General features: G+C 44.7%; 1 protein-coding gene across 1 annotated transcript in view; it reads right to left on the bottom strand.

Annotated features, from left to right (window-relative positions):
* abcf3 (ATP-binding cassette, sub-family F (GCN20), member 3) overlaps nucleotides 1-19,461 on the bottom strand; it is a gene marked incomplete at its 3' end in the record, with an annotated part of 28,294 nt that extends 8,833 nt beyond the window's left edge. The window contains 12 exon segments of the mRNA XM_042339165.1: nucleotides 1,593-1,648; nucleotides 2,344-2,366; nucleotides 5,039-5,095; nucleotides 5,617-5,676; nucleotides 6,109-6,189; nucleotides 6,474-6,740; nucleotides 7,348-7,470; nucleotides 7,827-7,924; nucleotides 8,867-8,922; nucleotides 10,754-10,830; nucleotides 15,166-15,310; nucleotides 19,328-19,461. Of these exon segments, the coding sequence (XP_042195099.1) occupies nucleotides 1,593-1,648; nucleotides 2,344-2,366; nucleotides 5,039-5,095; nucleotides 5,617-5,676; nucleotides 6,109-6,189; nucleotides 6,474-6,740; nucleotides 7,348-7,470; nucleotides 7,827-7,924; nucleotides 8,867-8,922; nucleotides 10,754-10,830; nucleotides 15,166-15,310; nucleotides 19,328-19,400 (1,116 nt within the window).
* Between the last annotated feature and the right edge of the window lie 5,287 nt (nucleotides 19,462-24,748).

The following is a 24,748-nucleotide window of genomic DNA, read 5'->3' as shown; positions in this document are numbered from 1 at the left end:
CATAGAAACGTCTCACCCACAGCTGTGGAGTGAGTGACTGGTGGATTTGGGGGATTTGTTGGCCATGACAATGGGAGAGTGGAATTCCCTTTAGAGACACTGGGAGAAACTTCGAATAGCACTATGAGATTTTTGACATCCACCTAAGCAGAGACGGTTTAACATCGCATTCAAAGGACGGCAACTTCTACAGGGCAACACTCCACCCCCACCCCCAGCGCTGCATTGGAGCGTCAGTTTAGACTATGCAATTCCAAGTCCCGTAGCGGGGCTTAAACGCACAACCTTCTGACTCAGAAGCGGGAGCGCTACCGACTGAGCTGCATATTATTACTATGGTCTCTAAAGCTAGGCTACAACCTTCTAACCCTAAATCAAGAGTGCCACCAAATAAGCCAAGCTGATGCCTATTGCCTATATCCCTGGCTGGCAAGATTCCACAGAGAAGATCATGGCGGAAACAATGACAAACGCTTCTTTTCAGACCAGGAGCCGAGCAGCCAGGCCTGGGAAAGCTCAGAACCAGCCATAGATCACTGCTTACTGTCAAATCTGAAGTCTTAACTCCCTAAAACTTGATTACTGAGTGGATGATTGATAGCCCTGCGCCTTTCACTAGTGCAGGACAGCACAATTTACCCCATGTACAAAATGACAAGAAGCCTGCAGGAAGCCAGAGACGATGAAATAAAATCAAGAAACACAGTAACATTAATTACATCACCAGAGGAATGGATTCAGTTCTGGTGCCTCTGATATTGGTCTGCTGTCTACCTCCCTACCACCACTCATCAATTTGATTACATTCTTGCTTATCTCCACCTACCCCCAAGTTCTTCATGCCCCACACCGCATCAAATCACCTTATACATATATACTATTCCTTGCATTTGATTTAGCACCTTATCACGTCACAAAATATACTGTACAGTGAATTGACTGTATACTTATAGGGGAAACGCGGCAGCCAATTGCGCATAGTATTGTCTCACACACAGTCATGGATTGAAGTGACCAATTTTTAAAAAAATTTTTAAAAAATTAAATGGATTATTACTCCTGGAAAGATTACATTATCCTTTGATAAAGACAAACACAGACAAGTGACTCGGATTTTAAAGGCGAAAACAATGGCGTCACACTGTAAATCTATTAGGTAATCGCTGACATGGGACAAATGTTTGGTCGCTCCTTCCAGCTCCGGGGTTTTCAGGCCACCACATTCTATAGGAACATAGGTACAGGAGGAGTCCATTCAGCCCCTCAAGCCTGTTCTGCCATTCTGTAAGATCATGGCTGATCTGTACCTCAACTCCAAGCCCTTGCCCCAAATCCCTTGATACCCTGACCTAACAAATATCTATTCTAGGGCCCAAATGGCTGTTAACCCTTAGATGACTAGTAAACATAATCAGACATTTTGGAAGGGAACATGGCCCAGTTGTGGCTATACAGAGGCTCCAAATTGCACTTAAACTTGTTAACCGAGGGGGGAGGAACGTGTTCTGCTACGATCTGAGGATGAAGCTGTGCGGAAAGCAGGAATGCTGTCCAACTGCTTCTGTGGAGTTGGCAACTGCAGGGAGACTCACCTGCAGGTAATTTTCCAACCACAGGATGGCTCGAACGTCCAACATGTTTGTAGGTTCTGCGAAAATGAGAAGCTATTTGTACCAAGCTTTCAATACTGGCAACAGGAGTGCAGAGTAAAGCATCCGTCTTTGTAAAACATTTAGCAAATCCCTACACTGTAATATGTATATTTGTCTATACTTACCATAAACGTTTGCAAATGTTCAGTTGTACCAAAAATCATATATTCACAGGGGGGACATTTGTTTGAATGTAATTTCTCCCTTGTTCTGGGTGGGCCGCCAGGGCTAACGATGTGCATGAAAGACCCATCGATCACCACCAATGTGCTTAAGAGTTCAAAATGAATGACTGGGAGCTGCACATGTGTATGTTTTCCCTGTGTGTAGTACACAGCTCACACTGACAGGGTGCGCCTGGAGAAGGACACACCCTGCTCTCACCTTAGCCAAGGAGTTTCAGTGAAGGTTGGAGCAATATTAAAGATGAACCAATTATAAAAGGTCATTTGTTAACTATACCCAGCGTAACGTTGGTTGGCAGAGTCAACGAGAACCCTGAGAGAAGACAGAGTATTTGCCTGGGTCAGGCTGGCACAGAGTCAACTGGATTCCAATCTACCATTGCCAGGTGTCATCTGGGAGCTGACTCTTTCCCAAGGAGACCCCACTTAATCCCCCGCCCACGCCCTCCCACGCCTCGGAAATCTACAAGACCATAAGTGATTATTTTATAAACAAAACAACTCACCATCCAGCAGCAGCAGATCAGGCCTGCAAGGGTCAGAGAGAGCATATCAACAACAACAACAAGATTCCATTTATTGAGCGCCTTTCACGTCGGGAGGACATCCCAAGGCGCTGTACAGTTGGGTCAGGACCCGAGCAGGGGGGAAATGGTCAGGGTGAGGGGAGGGAAGGGAGGGAGCGAGGAGGGGGTAGAGAGTCGAGAGGGGAGCTGAAGGCTGAAGGTCAAAGAGAAAGGTCTTGAGACCGGCCTTGAAGGAGGAAAGGGAGGAAGCGGCGAAGGCACTGGGGATAGAGTTCCAGAACCTCGGGGCTGAGAGGCTGAAGGCCACCGATGGTCGGGCGGTTGGGGCGGGGGATGTGGAGCAGACCGGAGCCAGAGGAATGGAGGGTACGGGCAGGTAGGTAGGGGGATAGTAGGTCGGAGAGGTAGGAGGGAGCGAGGCCGTGAATGGCCTTGTAGGTGAGGGTGAGGATCTTGAATTCAAATGCTATGTGGGAAATATTCTTAAAATGTAACACTGAGGGCAGTGAAGACAACTTCACATTTTAAAACAATTCAATAGCGTGGTCCCATTTATTTCCTAGGATAAACTTCAGCACATTTTACAAAGCATGAAAGTTTTAAAAATACTCAAAGTTACATAGATAGAATTACATAGAATATACAGCACCGAAACAGGCCATTCGGCCCAACTGGTCTATACCGGCCTTTATAATAATAATCCTTGCATTTGATACAGCACCTTATCACGTCTTCTGGACGTCTCAAACTGTTTCACAGAATATACTGTAAAGTGAATTAACTGTGTATTTGTGGGTGAAGCGCAGCAGCCAATTGCACACAGCAATGTCCCACAAACAGTCGTGGATTGAAGTGACCAATTTATTATTGCTTTTTTTTCTTGAGGGATTATTATTAGGGTGTGGAGTAAGGAAACTTGCCCAAGGTTTTGCCCTGCTAGGAATGAAACCCAGGTCTCTCACTTGCGAGGCAAGTGCTCTAACTACTGAGCTACAGGACTCCAGTTAATGCTCCATATGAGCCTCCTCCTGCCTTTCCTGAAGGTTATCAGCATAGCCTTCCGATTCCTTTTTCCATCACATATGTATCTAGCTTCCCCTTAAATGCATCTTTTCTATTCACCTCAACTCCTCCTGTGGTAAGTTCTACATGCCCACCACTCTCGGGTAAAGAAGCTTATTCTGACTTCCCTATTTGATTTATTGGTGACTATTTTATATTGGTGACCCCTGGTTTTGGTCTCCCCATAAGTAGAAACATCTTCTCTATGTCTACCCTATCAAAACCTTTCATTATTGTAATGACCTCTCTTAGGTCACCCCTTCCCTTTCTCTTTTCAAGAAGAGTCCAAGCTTCTTCAGCCTTTCCTGACTTTGTGGAGTCCTGTAGCGCAGTGGTTAGAGCACTCGCTTTGCAAGTGAGACACCTGGGTTCAATTCCAGGCAGAGGGCGAAACCTTGGGCAAGTTTCCTTACTCCACACAGAGCCTAATAATAATCCCTCCAAAAACAATAATAAATTGGTCATTTTCAATCTATGACTGTTTGTAGGACACTGCTGTGCGCAATTGGCTGCCGCGTTCGCCCACAAATATACAGTCAATTCACTTTACAGTCTATTCTGTGAAGTGCTTTGAGACGTAGAGAAGATGTGAAAAGCGCTATATCAAATGTAAGGATTATTACGTATAACCTCGCAGTTCCGTTATCATCTGTGCAAATCTCCCTTGTACCTTCTCTAAGGCCTCTATATCCTTCAAAAATATGGGGACCAGAACTGCACACAATACTTCAAGTCTGGTCTAACCAAGGTTTGATACAAGTTGAGTATACCTTTCACTTCTATCCCTCTAGTAATGAACCCCAATGCTTGGTTTGCTTTTTTTACGGCCTTATTAACCTGCGTCACTACTTTTAGCATTTTGTGCATGTGTACCCCTAGATCCCTCTGCTCCTCTACCCCATTTAGATTGTTATTTTCCAGGCAGTATGTGACCTCCTTATTCCTCCTACCAAAATGTACCACCTCACACTTATTTATATTGAAATTAATTTGTCATGGAAATGCCCTTTCAGCAAGTTTATTAATGTCTGTCGTATTTTGTTGCAGGCCTCCTCAGTAATAACTAAAACCCCCCCAATTTGGTGTCAGATGCAAATTTTGAAATTGTACTTTCGATCCCGGAGTCCAAATCGTTAATGTAAATTGTGAACCACAGTGGTTCTCAAATACCGATCCTTATGGAACACCACTGCCCACCCTCTGCCAGTCTGAGTAGCTACCCTTTACCCCTACTCTCTGCTTTCTGTCTTGTAACCAGCTTGCTATCCATTGCTATTTTTCCCCTGACCTTACTCCACACGCTCTGACCTTATTCATCAGTCTATTATGTGGTATCTTATCGAACGCTTTTTGGAAATCCAAATATATTACATGTACCACATTCCCCTTGTCTACTCTCTCTGTTACCCCTTCAAAGAATTCAATGAGGTTGGTCAAGCATGACCTTCCTTTTTGAAATCTGTGCTGACTATTCTTTATTTTTTTTCAGTTTCTAGATGTTTTTCTATTACCTCGTTCAGTTACTTTGAATTAAGGGTAAGCCAAGGATTCAAACTCAGTGCCGCCCACTGCCAAATGGCAATTGAGCTCTACACGTAAACTAGTCACTTACTTTCCAAAAAGTGCCCTTGCTAAAGCCAGTCTCATTCTCCAACCTCCGGAAAACTCCCTGAAACACAGTTACAATAGTAATTAACGTCAAATAGTTTAAACACACAGCCAGCGACCTCAAAGTCACACCCACGTCTCCCATGGAGAGCATTAGAATAAAAGGCCCAGCTAATTTAATAAAAAAACTGAAATAGCAATTTAAAACTTTGCCGCTTTGGCTAACATTCAAATAAAAGGGGGGAATGAGCTGCCTGTGTATGAATGATTAAAGTGGGAGAAAACGGTAAGCGAGTTACAATTCTGGCTTTGTTATTGACGGGAAGATGGCAAAGCGCTGGGGTTTAAGACACTGCCTTTTCACGTTCATGCTTCAAGCTGCAAGATTTCTGAAATAAAAACAGAAGTCGCTGGGAACACGCAGCAAGTCAGGCAACATCTACGGAGAGAAGGGTCTTTACATTCAAATCCCTTCTCTGCATAGGTGCTGCCTGACCTGCTGAGTATTCCCAGAGACCTCTTTTTATTTCAGATTTCTAACAGTTGCAGTACTTTGCCTTTTGTAGGTTTTCTGTGCTGTACCTGGTCATCTGTTGTTGCATCCTGGGACTGAAGCCCAGCCCGGCCAGGATCACTGAAGCCCTGAAAATAAAACAAGCCAGAATCTCAACTTTCAAAACAACCAAAAAAAAACTGTGCTCCCTCAAACCATTACACAAATATAAAGATATAAAACCAATCTAACTTGTGCTGACCACAACTCCTTACACCAGTATTACTGCACAGAGCGGCCTGCGCCCTGACACTGTGTGGCAACCAGCGACAGGAAGGCGCTCGGTTAAACCACATTGAAGCAAACATGTCTGCATTCCCACTTGGTCCTCGATTTACTCCAGGATTTCAGAACATCAAACACACATTACAAGGAATACTCTCTAGCACCCTGAAACTCTAATGCTTCAGCATCGACAAATATTCTCAGGATGACACACAGAAATGTACAGCGCCCCAGTTCTGCTATCTTCGAAACTCGCTGTGATCTGTCCGGCTGGCTATTGTGCACAGAATACATACCTCGCTGGAGCTTTGTCTGCCTCAATCTCTTCCAGTTTTGCATAGATTTCCGTTAATCTCGTGCTTTCCGTGCCATCGTTGCTGCAAAACAAAGTGACAGTGTTCAAGGTCCAACTGCCGACAGCCGCTCTCTCACATTACTTTCCCTTTCGTTCTTTCCTCATCAGCGAAGGTAGGGCTTCGGCAGTAACAGGGGCTGAGTGGGCAGAACCCAAGCCGCCAGAGACTCATCTGATCCTCCAAGTCCCAGGTTGATCCATCGTCAACAGAGGCCTGCAGTACTGCGGACTCCCTGGCTCAGGTACCGGACAATCGCGACCGTCACAGATCCATTTCCATGGGGGAAATGGTGGTTTCTTACTCACAGACCAGAGTTCAGCTTCACGTTCAGCTCCTTCTCCTCCTGTAGCAGACTCTCGCGTACCACATCGCACTGCAGCACGCTCTGCAAGGCCCTGGTGTCATCACCAGCCACCTCCTGCTCCACGTGTAACACGCTAATGTGCGAGGGAATGTGCAGATTCCGCGCTGACATCATCTTCAACAGTGTGGTCTTCCCTAAACCGTTCCTGCCAACCAGACCGTAACGCCTGCCATAGGCCAGGTGCACCTCAGCACCCGTCAACAATGTCCTACAATAATGCAAACCAGAAATCCTTGTTACAGCAACTCTCTCCTTCAATATATAAACAAGCATTTTATAGCATCTTATTGCCCATGTTTGCCCAGTCTCACAGTAACTACACACAATAGTTACAGCACAGCAAATAGCTAATATTAATAAGAAATAATAACTATTTATTAATATTATTATTTAAGTTAATAGTTACAGTAAAATGCGGGGACGTCCTCCCAACGTGAAAGGCGCTATACAAATGTAATCTTGTTGTTGTTGTTGCTATAGGAGATAGTTTGACATTATAGATGCTCTGTTTACAGAAACAGTTATTCTTGACAATAATTATCGTGAAGTGCTTTCGTATGCCTGTTTACCTAGTAGTAAGTAGGAACCCAGTTGTTAGTTGGTTGCCAGATTGCTTTCCAGGAGTAATAATCCCTCAAAAAAACTCAATCCACAACTGTTTGTGGGACACTGCTGTGCGCAACTGGCCCACAAAATAGTCACTCCACTTTACAATAAATCTGTGAAGTCCTTTGAGATGCCTCAACAATGTGATAAGATATGAAATCCAAGGATTGCTTTTAACATTGATTCACTAGCTAGCGTCAGACACTCACCGCTCTCCATAGGAGACGTCAAAGTTTTCGATCTTAATATCATACGACTTGTTCTTTCCGGAAGCTTCGAGGCGACTTTCCTTCTTACTGGAGGCTTGGCTGGCCGAGGCTTCCTCGAGAACTCTGAAAGGAATCAGAGGCACAACGTTAGGAGTCAGAAAGATGCCTCCAGTGGTCCCAGCCCTGTCCAGAACTACAACCTAGCAACATGAAACTGCTCCACGTCAACACCACCTTCTATATAAAGCTCATAAGGGAAAGTCCCATAATATAACGGCTGAACAGCAAGGATTACAAAATACAATGCAGCGAGAATCACCTCATAACAAACCTGATCATATTAGTTGTACTGGAAAAAAAATCAACATAAAACACAGGTCATTAACTACATCTTCAACTCATCTCTATAAACCTATAGAGAAACAAGACTCCCAGCACCCCCTCCTTCCCCACTAAATCCACCTAAACAAAGAGCTTACACAGGACTGACAATCTTCTGGGAACCCTTCTCCGTCCTCTTCTCCTGCTTAGCTCTTAGCCGGGCTTCTGCTTTTTCTAGTTTCTTAGCATCAACCGTCTGAAACAAAGCATTGTAAAAGTGAGTGACACTGAATTACTCTTCAAGGTGCCTGAGAAAGTCACCAGTGTTCAGTGAATGTCAATTTCCTCTTGAAATGAGGTCAGCCAACAGCTGGCTGCCATGAGTAGTTTAATTCCTGAGGAGTCCTGTAGCTCAGTCTGGTCTCTCGCTTCGCAAGCGAGAGACCAGGGTTCAATTCTCAGCAGGGGGAAATGTTAGGCAAATTTCTTTACACCCCTGGTTACCTAGAAGTCTGTAGGAACCCAGCCGTTAGTCAATTGGCAGATTGCTTTTCCAGTGGTAATAATTCCTTAAAAAATAATAATGAATTGGTCACTCAATCCACAACTGTTTGTGGGACGATGCTGTGCGCAATCAGCTGCCGTGTTTTGCCCACAAAATATACAGTCAATTCACAGTATATTCTGTGAAGCGCTTTGAGACATCTCAAAGATGTGATAAGGCTCTATATCAAATGCAAGGATTATTATTATTATTATGTTTTTCTAAGTGAAAATTAATTTTGTCCCAGATTATGGTCTCTAGAAGTTTTCTGCCCACGGACGTTAGGCTGATTGGCCTGTATTTACCAGATTTTGAACAGGGCAGTAACATTTGCAACCCTCCAGTCCTCAGGCACCACTCCCATATCCAAAGAGGATTGAAAGATTGTGGCCAGAGCCTCTCTATTTTCACCCTAACTTCCCTCAGCAACCTAGCTGAATCTACATCTCAGTTGAAGAACTGACTAGAGTGAAGGAACAAACACATTTAACACCTGAGTAGAAATCAGTAACATCTTTTCTACATGTATTCTAGAAGCATTCTCCAGTGTTACTATCAGCTTTCACTGAACCATTGTGGTGTGGTTAATCTATCAATGCCACCAGCCAGCAGCAATGTAAACATCGCCTCCTCTTTCACACTCATTGTTCTCACCGTGCCCGTGTCCCTTTTAGTCATCCAAATGCCTCTGATTTCCTCGGTCTTGTAGTCTGTGTGCAACACATTGAGAAGAGAAAAAGAAAATGAAATCAGGCCTTGGTGCAGCTGTACAACCCTTTGCCAAATTGAGGGACACAAATTTCCCTGCTTTCTGTCACTCGTAAAAAGTTACACATCAGACATTGTATCTACATGACACAGTTAATTCATGATCAAATCCAAGGTCCTCGCAATCAAGTCCCTCCACGACCTTGTCCCACCCACCCTCCCTGTGTGAGCTCCTGCAAGCATTCCACCCCAGACACAGCCCACTTCACGGCCCACCATTGATGGACAAACTACCAGCCATTCTCTGGAACTCCATCCTGGAACTCCCACCACCCCACCTTAAAGCCCACATAAAGACCATCCTTTTCAACTGTGCTTTCAGTACCCCTCCCACCTCAGCCTCACAATCAGCTGTGTGAAGAGCTTTTTGAGATATAACATGAAAGCTGGTGTATAAACGTATATTACTGTTAATTACTACGGTTTCCTTTGCAGCAGGAGGCAGCCTTGTGTATGAGACACAATTCAAACTCTGATATAAGATCACATCTCTGAAACCGATTCTGGGAGGTGGACAGAGTAAGGTAAGAAAATACCCTCAGATAGAGAGGAGTAACAGCCACCGTTTAATTGCCTTGGTGTCTTAAACACTGTAGTTCATTAAATTCTGGCTGACAAGTTTATTTGCAGTGCTGATTTGACTGAATGCAGCCCCAGAATCAATCACAAGTGTGATACCCTGGTGCAGCTCAATAACAGAGTTTGGTGTCAAATACAAATGCTGCCGTGTGCTGTGTGATGGCCAATCAACATGAAACAAGACAGCCTACTTCATATCACAACTCGGCATTTGAGAGGCTACAGCAAAGGGCAACCAGACTGACAGCTGAGACTGACTCCTGAATTCTGAGGAGAGGCTACAATCTGGGGACATTCACACCGAAGAGAAGATTTGGGAGAGCTGGTTAAACTGCAGCACTGGCAGATTGAAGGATAAAGATAAATGGTGACAATATATTTAGCAGTCAGACTCAAGCTCAGCTGAGGAAAGTTTAAGAGACAAACAGATCAGGTATAAGTACTTTACACACAGAGAGCGGAGAGTGTGTGGAACGGACACCTCGGAAGGCAGTGGAGGCAGATTATGGGACTATGCTGGCCATATTTGCCAAGAAAAAAGTCACTGCATTTGACAATAATTAACACGAGGCACTTCGAGGCACGGTGACAGCCAGCACTGTAACGTGGGCTCTGAGTTTCCTTCTACATCTCCTGTCTCTGTGTCTCGCCTCCTCTCAGTCAGATACTTTCCTCTCTATCTGTATACATATAGTCTCCATGGTCTTGCTCCCCACTACCTCTGCTACCTTTTAACCCCCTACCAACCTGGCCGCTCCCTAGGCTCAGCGGACTCCGGCTTACTTCACGTCCACTGCCTCGCCTGCCCCACCATTGGTGGGTGGGCCTTCTGCCACTCTACCCCCACGCTCTGGAACTCCATCCCGCAGTCCCGCAGTTATTATTTAAGATTGACAGCTCTGCTTCATTGTTTTAAGCAAAGAACGACTGCTGACATTGGAGAATGGAGAGTGATGAATTTGTAGATAACATTTCCATTGTCTGTTCTCAATCTTGTCACAATACTTTCATATCAATCCAGACTCAGAGTCAGGTCAGGTTAACACAAGGTTGCCTGTCTTCAGACAAAAAACGGATTAGACACTCACTAAAGTTACATCTTTGGGCTATTTTAACAATAAACAACCATATTTAAGAAAACACCAGAATTTGTAGACAGGAGGGAAAAAAAGGGCTATGAATTGCAGCGCTTACCAGAGTGGCTGGACATTTTGGAGAGCTGGATGGGAGTTTTCAGCAGCAAAGTTGGTTTTGACGAGTTGGAGGTATTGCTGCCAAGTGAATAGAAAGCCACAGTTACACATGCAGTCAATCAGCCTGGCCAAGTGGGGGGGCAAGTAATAACCATACGTAGTGAACAAATGACAGCTATAATCATCCGCCAATGGATCAACAGAGATGGTGAACAAAAGTCTCCGTTTCACATCCTGTAGTTCTCGGTCAGCGACAAAATAGTGAGGAGGAGGTTTGAACATAAGCAAAAATCCTTCAGGCTACTGTCCACTTCTACATGTTACATCCCTTGGTATGACGCTCTGACCTGAAATACCCTGACTATACCTGATCCTGAAGGTTTGTTTAATGAGCTTCTCATATGAGGTGTTGCTCTGCTTTGTCTGGCCAAGATTATGAAAAAATGACAAAACAATTCTGTTTTAAATAGAATTTAAAATAGAACTACTCTCCTTTATCCAGAGGCAATCATTGCTTGGGAATGAAGGTTCAGGACTGTGAGCTCACATCATCATAATATAATAATCCTTAACTTGGTTTTAGTGCCTTTCACATCAGGGGTGCTTCATGGGATATACTGTAAAGTGCAGCAACTGTGTTTTATGAGGGAACATGCAGGGCAAAACCTTCTTTTCAACAAATGACCACAACCTGAGAGGAATCGGCTTATTTTAATGAGCAGCATACTCTTACACCAGTTATCCATAGGTTCTCGTTCTCTGACAACCACTAGTGTTCAATTATAAACTTCTGGGCAGCCCCATGTGTGGATTCTCATCAAACAGGAGTGCTACAAAGACGGTCCAAAATTCAGTTCATGAAGGATCTTACAGTCACTTTCATCCCATCTATCTGACCTGTAAGCAAATTAGGGAAATGAGTAAAAGACATAGAGTAATAATCATGGGGGATTTCAACTACCCCCAAATAAATTGGCTACAAGAGATAGGTAAAGGGGATAAGGGAATGGAGTTCCTTCAATGTTTACGGGACTCCTTTCTTATCCAGGATGTAAGCGCCCCAACAAGGGAGGAATCCCTGCTGGATTTAGTAATGGCAAATGAACCAGAGCATATAAGAGAAGTTCGAGTAGGGGAACATCTAGGCAGTAGCGATCATAACTTGATAAGTTTTAAGATAAAGACTGAGAAGGACATGAGTATGACAAAGATCAGGATAATAGATTGAAAAAAAGCTGATTTTGAAGGGATGAGAATGGAACTTGGGAAAATAAACTGGAAAATAATATTGGCAAACAAAGAGATAAAGCAGCAGTGAGAAACATTCATAATAGTGATCAATAGAGTCCAGGAGAAATATATTCCGCTAAAAACCAAGACAAAGCTGAAGAATAATGAGACACCATGGATGAATAAAGACACAAGGGCAAAGTTGAGACTCAGGAAAGAGGTGTTCACTAAATGCATAAACAACAAGGGGGAGCATGACAAACAAAATACGAAGAGATCAGGAAAATAGTCTAAAAAACAATTAGGAAGGAAAGAGAAATTATGAAATTAAATTATCAAAGAATATAAAAAGAAATAGTAAAATATTCTACAGACATATAAATAACAAAAGGAAAAACAAAATAGGAATAAGGCCACTAAGGAATGGACAAGATAAGCTCACAGGCAGCGACAGGGAAATGGCAGAAATATTGAATAATGACTTTGCCTCAGTATTTACCAGGGAGACGGATCCGGAGGACGTCATAATAATAATAATCTTTGCATTTGATATAGCGCTTTTCACGTCAGGAGGAGGTCCCAAAGCGCTTCACAGAACACACTGTAAAGTGAATTGACTGTATATTTGTGGGCGAACGCGGCAGCCAATTGCGCACAGCAATGTCCCACAAACAGTCGTAGATTGAAAATGACCAATTTATTATTGTTTTTGGTTTTGGAGGGATTATTATTAGGCTCTGTGTGGAGTAAGGAAACTTGCCCAAGGTTTCGCCCTGTGCCTGGAATTGAACTCAGGTCTCTCGCTTGCAAAGCGAGTGCTCTAACCACTGAGCTACAGGACTCCACAAGTCATAGCAGAAGAAGAGATCGAAAATAATATAAATACATCTAAGATAAAAAGCGGGAGATAATCAATAAACTAACCAAACTCAGGGAGGATAAAACCCCTGGTCCAGATGGATTGCATCCACGTGTATTAAAAGAATCTGGGGAAGAGATAGCAGAGGCACATATATAACTCATTAGAAAAGGGAGAAGTGCCAGAGGACTGGGGGACAGCAAATGTTATACCTTATATTTAAAAAGGGATAGAACAAGCCCAGGGAACTATAGACCTGTCAGCTTAACATAGGGGGTAGGAAAGATAATGGAATCCTTACTGAACGAGGTAATAGAAAAACATCTAGAAACAGAAAACGTAATAAAGAATAGTCAGCACGGATTTCAAAAAGGAAGGTCATGCTTGACCAACCTCATTGAATTCTTTGAAGGGGTAACAGAGAGAGTAGACAAGGGGAATGTGGTACATGTAATATATTTGGATTTCCAAAAGACATTCAATAAGGTACCACATAATAGACTAATGAATAAGGTCAGAGCGTGTGGAGTCAGGGGAAAAATAGCAGAATGGATAGCAAGCTGCCTACAAGACAGAAAACAGAGTAGGGGTAAAGGGTAGCTACTCAGACTGGCAGAGGGTGGGCAGTGGTGTTCCACAAGGATCGGTATTGGGACAACTTTTGCTCACAATATACATTAATGATTTGGACTTGGGAATCAACAATACCATTTCAAAATTTGCAGATAACACCAAATTGGGGGAGTAGTTAATATAGAGGAGGACTGCAACAAATTACAGCAAGACATTAATAAACTTGCTGAGGGGGCATTTAAATGGCAAATGCATTTCAATGTAGGAAAGTGTGAGATGGTAGATTTTGGTAGAAGGAAACCACATATATCCTGGAAAATAAAAACTGAAATGGAATAGAAGAGCAAAGGTATCTAGGGGTACACATACACAATTCACTGAAAGTAGCAACGGCGGAGGTTAATAAGACCATAACAAAAAGGCAAACCAGGCATTGGGGTTCATTTCTAGAGAGATAGAAATGAAAAGCAGGGAAGTTATGGTAAACGTCTATAGAACCTTGGTTAGACCACACTTAGAATACTGTGTGCAATTCTGGTCCCGACTTATAAAAGGGATGTAGAGGCACTGGAGAGGGTGCAAAGGAGATTCACAAGGATGATCAGAATTGAGAGGTTATACCTATCAGGAAAGGCTGAACATACTTGGGCTCTTTTCTCTTGAAAAGAGGAGGGTAAGGGGTGACCTGATAGATGCCTTTAAAATGATGAAAGGTTTTGATAGGGTAGACATAGGGAAGAACCTTCCACTTGTGAGGGAGACCAAAAGCAGGGCCATCAATATAAAATAGTCACAAAAAGATCAAATAGTGGTCAGAAAAATTTCTTCAGAGATTAGTGAGAATGTGGAACACGCTACCACAAGGAGTTGTTGAGGCAAATAGCACAGATGCATTTAAGGGGAAGCTAAATAGGTACATGAGGGAGAAAGGAATAGAAGGTTATGCTTGAAGGCTTAGTTGAGGAAGGGCAGGAAGAGGCTCATGTGGAGCATAAACACCGGCATAGACCAGTTGGGCCGAATGGCCTGTTTCTGTTCTGTATATTCTAATGTACTCTAATGTAATTGAACTCAGGTCCTTAGAGATGAAGGAATCCAACCCAATTAGTACTTGAGCAATATATTCTGAGGAGCTATTGACATTCAGACAACAGAGGTAATAGAAAGCCTGAAATGCTGGCTGAGCCAAAAATTGTTTCTGTGCAACTCCTGTGTTTGCACAATAATCACTGCACTGTGCTTAGCAATGATCCAACAGAACCCAAATTGGGAAACTGAATTGGGAAGGATGCAGACAGCTGGACAACAGAGGGGAACGCGAGGGTGGAGCTGGAGAAGGCTGAGTTCTACCCCTCTGCCCAAATTAAAAAAAGCAAACATTAGAATTCAACCACAGTGACATTCCACACAATTATTAACAGGAGCCTCAATTAAAACTCAGACAATTCCCCAGCCCCACCAAAAACTCCTTAAAATCACAGGAAGATGAGGTCATTTGGCCCATGAGTAAGTTGTCATGTAAGAATGTAAGTTCTTATTACAGCATGGCAGAGCTAAATTATTTAGTGATAACATTCATTCATCTTTTCATTAAAACGTACTATGTTATTGCTTCCTTATACAAGCAGACATCGTAAACCATTGACACAGCACTGTGGGCTGCCACCATTCTACTCTTACATTATTATTACAGAGTGTCTCGCTCCCAATAGCATCACCCATCTTACTTGTAACACTACAAATATACTCACAGTTTAAGGGTGTTAAACATTCTCTGACAGATCTCTCGCACATTGTCTTCATTCTTTGAGTCGGAGATTTCCTGCAGAACATCTCCAATCGCCTCAAATATCTCGTCTACAGACTCAAAGTCAGACGCACTGCTGTCCAGCACACCTAGGAGTAACAAAACGTTCTTTACTTGCTGGAAATGTGCAACGTGCGGCTATGAAGCTGAGCAAAACAATTATTAACAGGAGCCTCAATTAAAACGCACACTTGACTTTCAACTGGCAGCTTTTGCAATCTCCATCACAGAAAGTTGCCGCATTCAAAGAGGTGATGCGGATTTCTGATCACACTCCCAAGTGCACAGCTAACATTCTTAACAACGCAGGTTTCAACACTTTCTCCACTCTGTGGGAATCGAGTAAAAGATAAATCCAATAATTGCGTCTCGTCTCAAGACTCAGAACTCTGATGCAATGTACTCATCTGAAGAACAGAAACAAACCTGCGTAAAACAGCATGCATTTCCTAAATGGCAGAAAGTCGAGATATTGCTGCACACATTGTCCATTCTCTTTAGTCATTTATCCCTCTTTACTGTAAGAGGCCGCCATGAGATCTTATAAAGAATTGAATCAAAAAAAGAAAATATGTAACTGCCGTTTCTTTTAAGTTTAAGCAAAACTATATTTGGTATTTTACTTTTAAATACACAAAACATCTGTCAGTGATCACTGCAGAGATCACTTTTTCCACACTCACGTCCAACATATCACAGCAGTTACAACGTTCTCTCCATTTGGCAATCAGCACAGAGTTCTCACAAAAAAAAGTTCAAACTGGGATCGTGATCGATGCTGAACTCGCGGAGCTTGCACTGGGCATTCAGCACCACGTGAGAACAGTGTAATGGTGCTAATAATAATAATAATAATAATCCTTGCATTTGATATAGCGCTTTTCACGTCGGAAGGACGTCCCAAAGCGCTTCACAGAACACACTGTAAAGTGAATTGACTGTATATTTGTGGGCGAACGCGGCAGCCAATTGCGCACAGCAATGTCCCACAAACAGTCGTAGATTGAAAATGACCAATTTATTATTGTTTTTGGTTTTGGAGGGATTATTATTAGGCTCTGTGTGGAGTAAGGAAACTTGCCCAAGGTTTCGCCCTCTGCCTGGAATTGAACTCAGGTCTCTCGCTTGCAAAGCGAGTGCTCTAACCACTGAGCTACAGGACTAATAATTGCGACATGGAGCTGCTCATTCACAGATCAATGTCCCAGTAGCCCAGTTAGCAAATGCAGCATTGAGGCCAGAAAGTCTAGTTGCAGTCCTGTGCAGGTTTAGCTGGCTTATACCAAGAAAGAAATTTAAAGTGCTGAAATTGGTCCCTGGACTGGAAATCATTAGGGTTCAGTGGAAAGGGCGCTTGGGTAATCTCAGATGAAAAATGATCAGGTTCAACCTGATCTGCCGACACTCACTGGCAAGAGCCACTTGGGTAAGGGATGAGAAGGCTGCCAGCACCCACTCATTACAATAACAACCTGAATCAATGTCGTGGCCTTCACTTGGGGTAGTGTCTCAGATCGTTGGCATTGAGTGTGTGGGGGGGAAGAAAATTGACAAAGGCAAATATTCACAATGTTCACCTCAAGAAGCTGCAGAACCCAATGTGATAAACAACATTCTGTGCGTAAGCACAGTACATCACAGATCATTGATCCTCAAGAATTCCTTTAATTCAAATCAGCATTTTTACCTCCCCTGAAATCTCACTGCACAATCTTACCTGTAGTTTTATTATTTGTACAGCACAATGCTTACCACATCTGTTTCTTAAATTGATTTTCTGCCCCAATATTTCCTCTATTTTGGCTTCCACATGTCCTACGATATTTCAGTTCTACTTTCCCTTGCCCCTGTAGTTTTTCTCCCAAATATGCCTCAAGTTAAAGAGCTGGATACATTACCCTTCTCTGCCACAGGCATGTTTCCAATGAATGGTTTTCACCACGTGATTCAGTATCATACTGAAAATACTGAATATTTGGTATTTGCATTTGGCTGCAGTACAAAGTTTATATTTGCAAATTTATTTGCTTCATGTCTTACAGTTCTGAATTGTATGTTTACATATTTTCAAAGCAACTTTACTAAAAAAAACTTTGTTAAATAAACTAATATTTAATGGTCATTCTCTACTAATGTTGTCCATCTTACATCTGAGACTAACCTCATTTTTTACTGCTGGAATCTTCTGGTTAAGTTAACTGTTAAGTTAACTCCAGTTAAGTTAACTGGAGTCCTGTAGTTCACTGGTTAGAGCACTCGTCTTGCAAGCGAGAGACCTGAGTTCAATTCCAGAGGGCGAAACCTTGGGAAAGTTTCCTTACTCCACACAGAGCCTAATAATAATCCTCCAAAACCAAAACCAATAATAAATTGGTCATTTTCAATCCACGATTGTTTGTGGGACATTGCTGTGCGCAATTGGCTGCCGCGTTCGCCCACAAATATACAGTCAATTCACTTTACAGTGTGTTCTGTGAAGCGCTTTGAGACGTCTAGAAGACATGAAAAGCGCTATATCAAATGCAAGGATTATTATTATTATCATCATGTTCTTGGTTGATTCACAACATCACTGTTAGAGAGTTTAGATTCATCTTAGAGAACTGTAAATAAGTGTGGCAATTTTTAGGTGAAATTTGATTCAGATGTAAGGCAAAGAAGAAATTGCATTGCATTTGGTGGCACCTCATTGCACTGAAATGACTCAAAGCAGTTAAATACTGTCACATCTTATGTTTGTAGTAAATTTAGTAGCTAATAAATACAACAAAATCTCATCAGCCTGATTTTACAATACTTTTTAAAGAGAAGGATTTTTTCCAAGTGTGTTGGCCAACAGTCCTACAGATTAATTAGTAATTCACCTCTGACTGCTTCGATGGATATTAAAGATCCTATGCTGCTACTTAAAAGGAGGAGAACTTCTGCCAGTTTCTCCAAAGCTGCTCCCAAGCCCCCACACCATGCTCGGGTCCTGATCCCTGACTGTTCAGCGCCTTGGGACGTGAAAGCCTCTTTACAAATATAATTTGTTGTTGTTATTTTCTGGCCAACCATCACAAAATAAATACCTCACACTTTGTAGCTGTGGTGGAATATTGCTGTGCCTAAATTGTGGCTTGAAACCACAAATTTCAGACTCAGAGACAAGACAGCCGAGCAACAACTTCTTGCACTTTTTTTGCTGCCTCCACGCAGGGTAGCATCTCAGACCGTTTAACAGTGACGGTGCCTGACTCCGAACCGGGGGGAGGTGACCATAATCACAGTCGAAAAAGAAAGTTTTCTGGCAAAACTTGAAAGAGGGGAGAGGGGGGGCAAGGCGGAGGGATTGAACCAGAGGGTTCCAGAGTTTGGGGGCGTGGTGGAGTGGCTGAAAACACGACCTTCGATGGTGGGGCATATACACATCCAGTTTATACAACCCTTGTATTTGACAACAGTGCCTTATCAGGTCACCAACGGACTTCACAGGATTCACTGCGGTAAAGTGCGGTAACTGTGTATTTTGCAGACTATCACAGCCGCTAATTTACGTACAGAAACATCCCACAGACCACCACGCAGTGGGTTGAAATGACCAATTTATTTTTTTCTTCTCTGGAGGGATTATTATCAGGTGTGTGTGTGGAGAGCTGCCGGGTCTCTGGCTTCCGAGGCGAGGGCTCCACCCACTGAGCTCCAGGGACTCCTCACCAACAGCGGAACCTTAACATCCGCCTGAGCAGCTCGGGGCCAGGAGTCGGGGTTAACGACTCATTTGACAACGTGGCAGCGTCAGGGCCGGACAGTGACCGTGAGCTCGGCCCCGGCCCCGGTCAGGCTAAGTCACCGCTGGGCCGGGGGCGGGGGACCGGCTGACAGACAGACAGACAGAGACAGACACCCAGGAGCGCAGTGCAGCGCGGTGTATGCCGCAGTCAGCGCCGCCCCCTCCCCGGCTGCTCCCCGGGGCCTGGCGCTGGGAGCGGCGCCGGCCGGGAGCCGGGCCGGGCCGGGCCGGGCAGAGCGGGAGCGCCGTGCACGCTAGGCCGAGACCGGACGCGAGAGGCCGGGCCCTGTCCGGTGGCTGGAGGAGACCCGGCGCCCCGGCAGCTGCTCCTCACCCGTCACGTAGTGGAAAAGCTCCGAGTCCATGTTGGGGAACTCGCGCCGCAGGATCTCCACGTAAGCCGCCATCTTACTCCCGGCGCCCTCCCTGCCCGGCTGCCCTCTGCGCCTGCGCACTGCACCCTCCCGCCCGGCTGCGCCTGCGCACTGCACCCTCCCTGCCCGGCTGCCCTCTGCGCCTGCGCACTGCACCCTCCCTGCCCGGCTGCCGCCTGCGCACTGCACCCTCCCGCCCGGCGATCCTCTGCGCCTGCGCACTGCACCCTCCCGCCCGGCGGCCCTCTGCGCCTGCGCACTGCGCCCGGGATGTGTGGCTTGAGGCCCGGTGTCGGTGCTCGGGGTCGGGCCGCGGGTTCGGGCTTCTGTAGCGACAATGATGGGCGGACGGGGGGGAATATAATAATAATAATCCTTGCACTTGATATAGCGCTTTTCACGTCGGGAGGACGTCCCAAAGCGCTTCACAGAACACATTGTAAAGTGAATTGACTGTATATTTGTGGGCGAACGCGGCAGCCGATTGCGCACAGCAATGTCCCACAAACAGTCATAGATTGAAAATGACCAATTTATTATTGCTTTTGGAGGATTATTATTAGGGAATTTAGGTGGAACAACTTCACACAGAGGGGAGTGAGACTGTGCAACGCGATGCCTGAGGCGGTGGTTGAATCAGACACTGTAGATACAAATGGAGGCGGTGGAGACTCGGGGCTGTGGGCCGAGTGCCCGGTGTCCGGGCTGCCGCTGGGTGGCCCCCGCCTGGTGTGCCCGGGGCTCTCCCTTCCTGACCAGGTTATGGCAGCCTTACCTCGGGCTGAGGGCCCCGAGTGTGGTTCACAGCCTCACGTTACAACACGTGTGAATTTAGGAGGTAAATTCCCGCCATCACACAGTTCTTGTCGGACTCCACTGGCTCACAATCACCGAATGGATCCACTTCAAGACCTTCTCACTCGTTTTCAAATCACTTCATTCTCTCGCACCTCACTTCCTGCTTATTGCCGAGTCCACCATTCGCTGCCTCTGCTCTGCTCTCCTGGCTCCAGCTCCCGCTTTTCCCTTGTGCTCTCCGTTCCACTATCGGTGGCTGTGCCTTCAGCCGCTATGCCCTGGAACTGTAATGTGGAGTAAGGAAACTTGCCCAAAGTTTCACACTGCCCACAATCAAACCCAGGTCTCTCGCTTGCAAGGCAAGTGATATCCAACTCTCCCTCTCTGCCCCCCTCCCCCCCCCCCCATTGACTCCAGGACCCACTGCTGTCCTGACAGAATGTCTGTCAGACATCAAGTCCTGGATGGGAGGTAACTTCCTGCAGTTGAATGTCAACAAGACCGGGGTTCCTGATTGGCTCCCGTCAGCGCCTCCTCACCTCAGGCGCTGACAGCATCACCATCCACGGGGCTCACTCCCCCTCACTGAGCCGGTCCCAAACCTTGGGGTTCTGTTTGACCCTCAACTATCTTTCTACCCCACATCTGCGCCATCACCCGCTCTGCCTTCCCCACCTCCGCAACATCGCCCGCTCCGTCACTGTCTCACACCGCAGGCCCCCGAGACCCTCACACACGCCTTCATTACATCGAGGCTCAACTATGCAAACTCATTGCTTGTCGGCCTCCCCAACTCCTCCCTCCACAGGCCACAGATCACCAGAACTCTGCAGCCTGTGTCCTCTCCTGCACTAGGCTCCGTGACCCTATCAATGCATCATTGCCCTACTCCACTGGCTTTCTATCACACAGAGGATACAGTCCAAGATTCTGGGCCTCACCTTCAAAGCCCTCCATGGTCTTGCTCCCCCCTACGTACGCGACCTCCTAACCCCTACCATCCTGCTCCTCCCTCCGCTCAGTGGGCTCCGGCCTGCTTCAGGTGCCCCGCCTCACTTGCCCCACTATTGGCAGGCAGGCCTTCTGCCACTCTGCCCCCACCCTCTGGAACTCCATCCCACAGTCCCTCCGCCTCGCCCCCTCCCTCGCCTCCTTCAAGACCCATCTCAAGACCTTCCTCTTCGACTGTGCTTTCGATCAGCCTCCTTCCCCCCCACCTGCCCTCCACCCTCCCCGATCCTGACCTCCATCTCGGATCCAAAACTCTGTCTTTCCAGCACCTTGGGATGTCCTCCCGATGTGAAAGGCGCTTTACACATGGAATTTTATTGTTGCTGTTGAGTGCTCATACCACTGAGCTACAGGACTCCACAAGTTGTTGTAAAATATCTGGCAGAAGATTCAGGGAAATCAGGCCGGAAAACCAGAGAAAATTACTTTCAAAATGCTCCACATTAAAATTTCTTTCTTATTATAAGTTTCCTGAAGCTGTAAAACTGCTGTTCTACACTAGAGAGCACCATTGCTCTATACTTGACAGATAGCTTTGTGAGGCCAAAAGAGTCTTGTTCCTTTTTTTAGTTTAGAAACTCCTTTGTGCCTAACCCCACTTTCCAGCTCTCTCCCTATTACCATTAGAATCAGAACGATTAATAATATTAATAATCCTTGCATTTGATATAGTGCACATCTTACCACATCTTCTAGATGTCTCAAAGCGCTTCACGGAATATACTGTAAAGTGAATTGACCTTATATTTGTGGGTGAAACGTGGCAGCCAATTGCGCACAGCAATGTCCCACAAACAGTGGTGGGTTGAAGTGAGCAAATTTTTTTTTTTCTTGAGGCATTATTATCAGGCGAGGGTTCGCCCTGCCGGGATTTACAGAGCACAAGGAGGCCCATTGAGTCTGACCCGGCTGTCACCCACAAAATATACAATCAATTCACTTTATTCTGTGAAGTGCGTTGAGACGTCTCGAAGACGTGATAAGGCGCTATATCAAATCCAAGGATTATTATTATTATTATAGAGCAAGCCTGTTCTGCCTCACACCCCTTCAAGCTTTTTTCCTTCATAAACAGAAAAGGAGCTGTTACTCTGTTAGGTATTTACTATAGACCTCCAAATAGTGGGAAGGAGAGAGATGAGCAAATCTGCAGCAGATTTCAGAGAGATGCAAAACCAATAGAGTAGTGATAATGGGGGACTTTAATTACCCTCACATAGACTGGGAAACACACAGTGTAAAGGGCAAGGAGGGGGAGGAATTCCTGCAGGAGAACTTTCTGGATCAGCATGTTTCCAGCCCAATGAGGAAGGAAGCAGAGCTGGATCTGAGAAATGAAGTGGGGCAAGTGGAACAGGTTTCAGTGGGAGAGCATCTGGATAACAGTGATCACAATATCATTAGGTTTGGAATAGTTATGGAAAAGGACAACAATCAATCAAAGGTAAAGACCCTCAACTGGAAATGGACTAATTTCAGTGAGCTAAAAGGGACCTGGCCAAGATAGATTGGAAAGAAAGATTAGCAGATAAGACAGCAAACAATGGGAAGCCTTCAAGGAGGAGATAGTTTGGGGACAGAACAAATACATTCCCACAAAGGGGAAACGTAGGACAGTCAAACTTTCCTGGATGACTAAGGAAATTGGGATTAAAATAAAACAAAAAAAGAAAGCTTATGACAAATGTCAGGTGGAAAATATAGGATAATCAATATAGAATATAGGAAGTACAGAGGAGAAGTGAAAAGGGAAAGAGATTGTATCAGAAAAGATTAGCGGGAAACATAAAAGGGAACCCTAAGATATTTTATAAGCATATCAAGAGTAAAACATTAGTCAAAGGTAGAGTGAATCCAATTAAGGATCCAAGTGGAAATCTTGTTGAGGCAGAGGGCATTGGCTGATGTACTAAATAAGTACTTTGCAGCTGTCTTCACAAAAGAAGACCAATGCCACAATATCGCGTGTGAACAGAAATTGGATATGATAAAAAATAATAATAATAATCCTTGCATTTGATATAACGCTTTTCACGTCTTCTAGACCTCTCAAAGCACTTCACAGAATATACTGTAAAGTGAATTGACTATATATTTGTGGGCGAAACATGGCAGCCAATTGCGCACAGCAATGTCCCACAAACAGTCGCGGATTGAAGTGACCAATTTATTATTTTTTTCTTGAGGGATTATTATTATTTGCCCAAGGTTTCGCCCTGCCGGGAATTGAACCCAGGTCTCTCGCTTGAGAGGCGAGTGCTCTAACCACTGGACTCCACAAATATTCTAAGGAATTCTAAAATAGGCACAAAAAAGAGATCTTTTCTCTATCCCAAAAGTCAATGGACAAAGAGGAGGTACTAAAAAGGCTGTCGGTGCTCAACATAGATAAGTCACCTGGTCCGGATGGGATGCATCCCAGGTTACGAGGGAAGCAAGGGTGGAAATAGCGGAGCTCTGGCCACAATCTTTCAATCATCTTTGGACACTGGAGTGGTGCCAGAGGACTGGAGAGTTGCAAATGTTACTCCCCTGTACAAAAAGGGGCAGAAGGATAAACCTGAGAGCTACAGCCAATCAGCCTTATGTCAGTAGTAGGGAAACTTCTGGAGACTATAATCCGGGACAATATAAATTTTCACTTGGAAAAATATGGTTTAATAAAGGACAATCAACACGGATTTGTTAGAGGCAGATCGTGTCTGACAAACCTAATAGAATTTTTTGATGAAGTGACTGAGAGTGGATGAAGGTAGTGCAGTCGACGTAGTTTATCTAAGTTTTCAAAAGGCATTTGACAAAGTGCCACATAAGAGACTTATAAACAAAATAGAAGCCCACGGTATTAAAGAGACTGTGGCAACATGGATCCAGAACTGGCTGGGAGACAGAAAGCAGAGAGTGGTAGTAAACGGTTGCTTTTCTGACTGGAGGGAGGTGTGTAGTGGTGTCCCTCAGGGGTTGGTATTGGGACCACTGCTCTTTCTGATCTATATCAATGATCTGGACCTGGATATAGAGAGCACAATTTCCAAATTTGCAGATGGTGCTAAGCTCGGAAAAGCAGTTAATGGTGAGGAGGATAGTACCAGACTACAGGAGGACTTAGACAGATTGGTAAAATGGGCAGAAAAGTGGCAGATGAAATTTAATGTGGAGAAATGCAAAGTGTTGCATTCTGGTAGGAATGAGGAGGCAATGTAAGCTGATGGTACTATCTTAAAGGGGGCAAATGAACAGAGAGACCTGGGGGTCCACATGAGCAGATCTCTGAAGGTGGCAGGACAGGTAGATACAGCTGTTAAAAAAGCATACGGGTTACAGGGTTTATAAATAGGGGCATAGAATTCAAACGTCAGGAGGTTATGTTGAATATTTATAAAATGCTGTTAGGCCTCAGTTGGAGACTGTGTTCAGTTCTGGCACCGCACTTTAGAAAAGATGTTTGGGCATTGGAGAGGATGCAAAGGAGGTTTACCCGATGGTACCAGGAATGAAGGACCTTAGTTATGAGGAGAACTAGGATTCTCAATAATAATAAGCCCTCCTCGCTGGTCTCCCATCCACTACCA

The sequence above is a fragment of the Callorhinchus milii genome, unplaced genomic scaffold (genome assembly GCF_018977255.1).
Source record: "Callorhinchus milii isolate IMCB2004 unplaced genomic scaffold, IMCB_Cmil_1.0 Scaffold11, whole genome shotgun sequence".
Taxonomy (NCBI): Eukaryota; Metazoa; Chordata; class Chondrichthyes; order Chimaeriformes; family Callorhinchidae; genus Callorhinchus; species Callorhinchus milii.
This window is presented reverse-complemented; position numbering and strand designations above follow the sequence as displayed.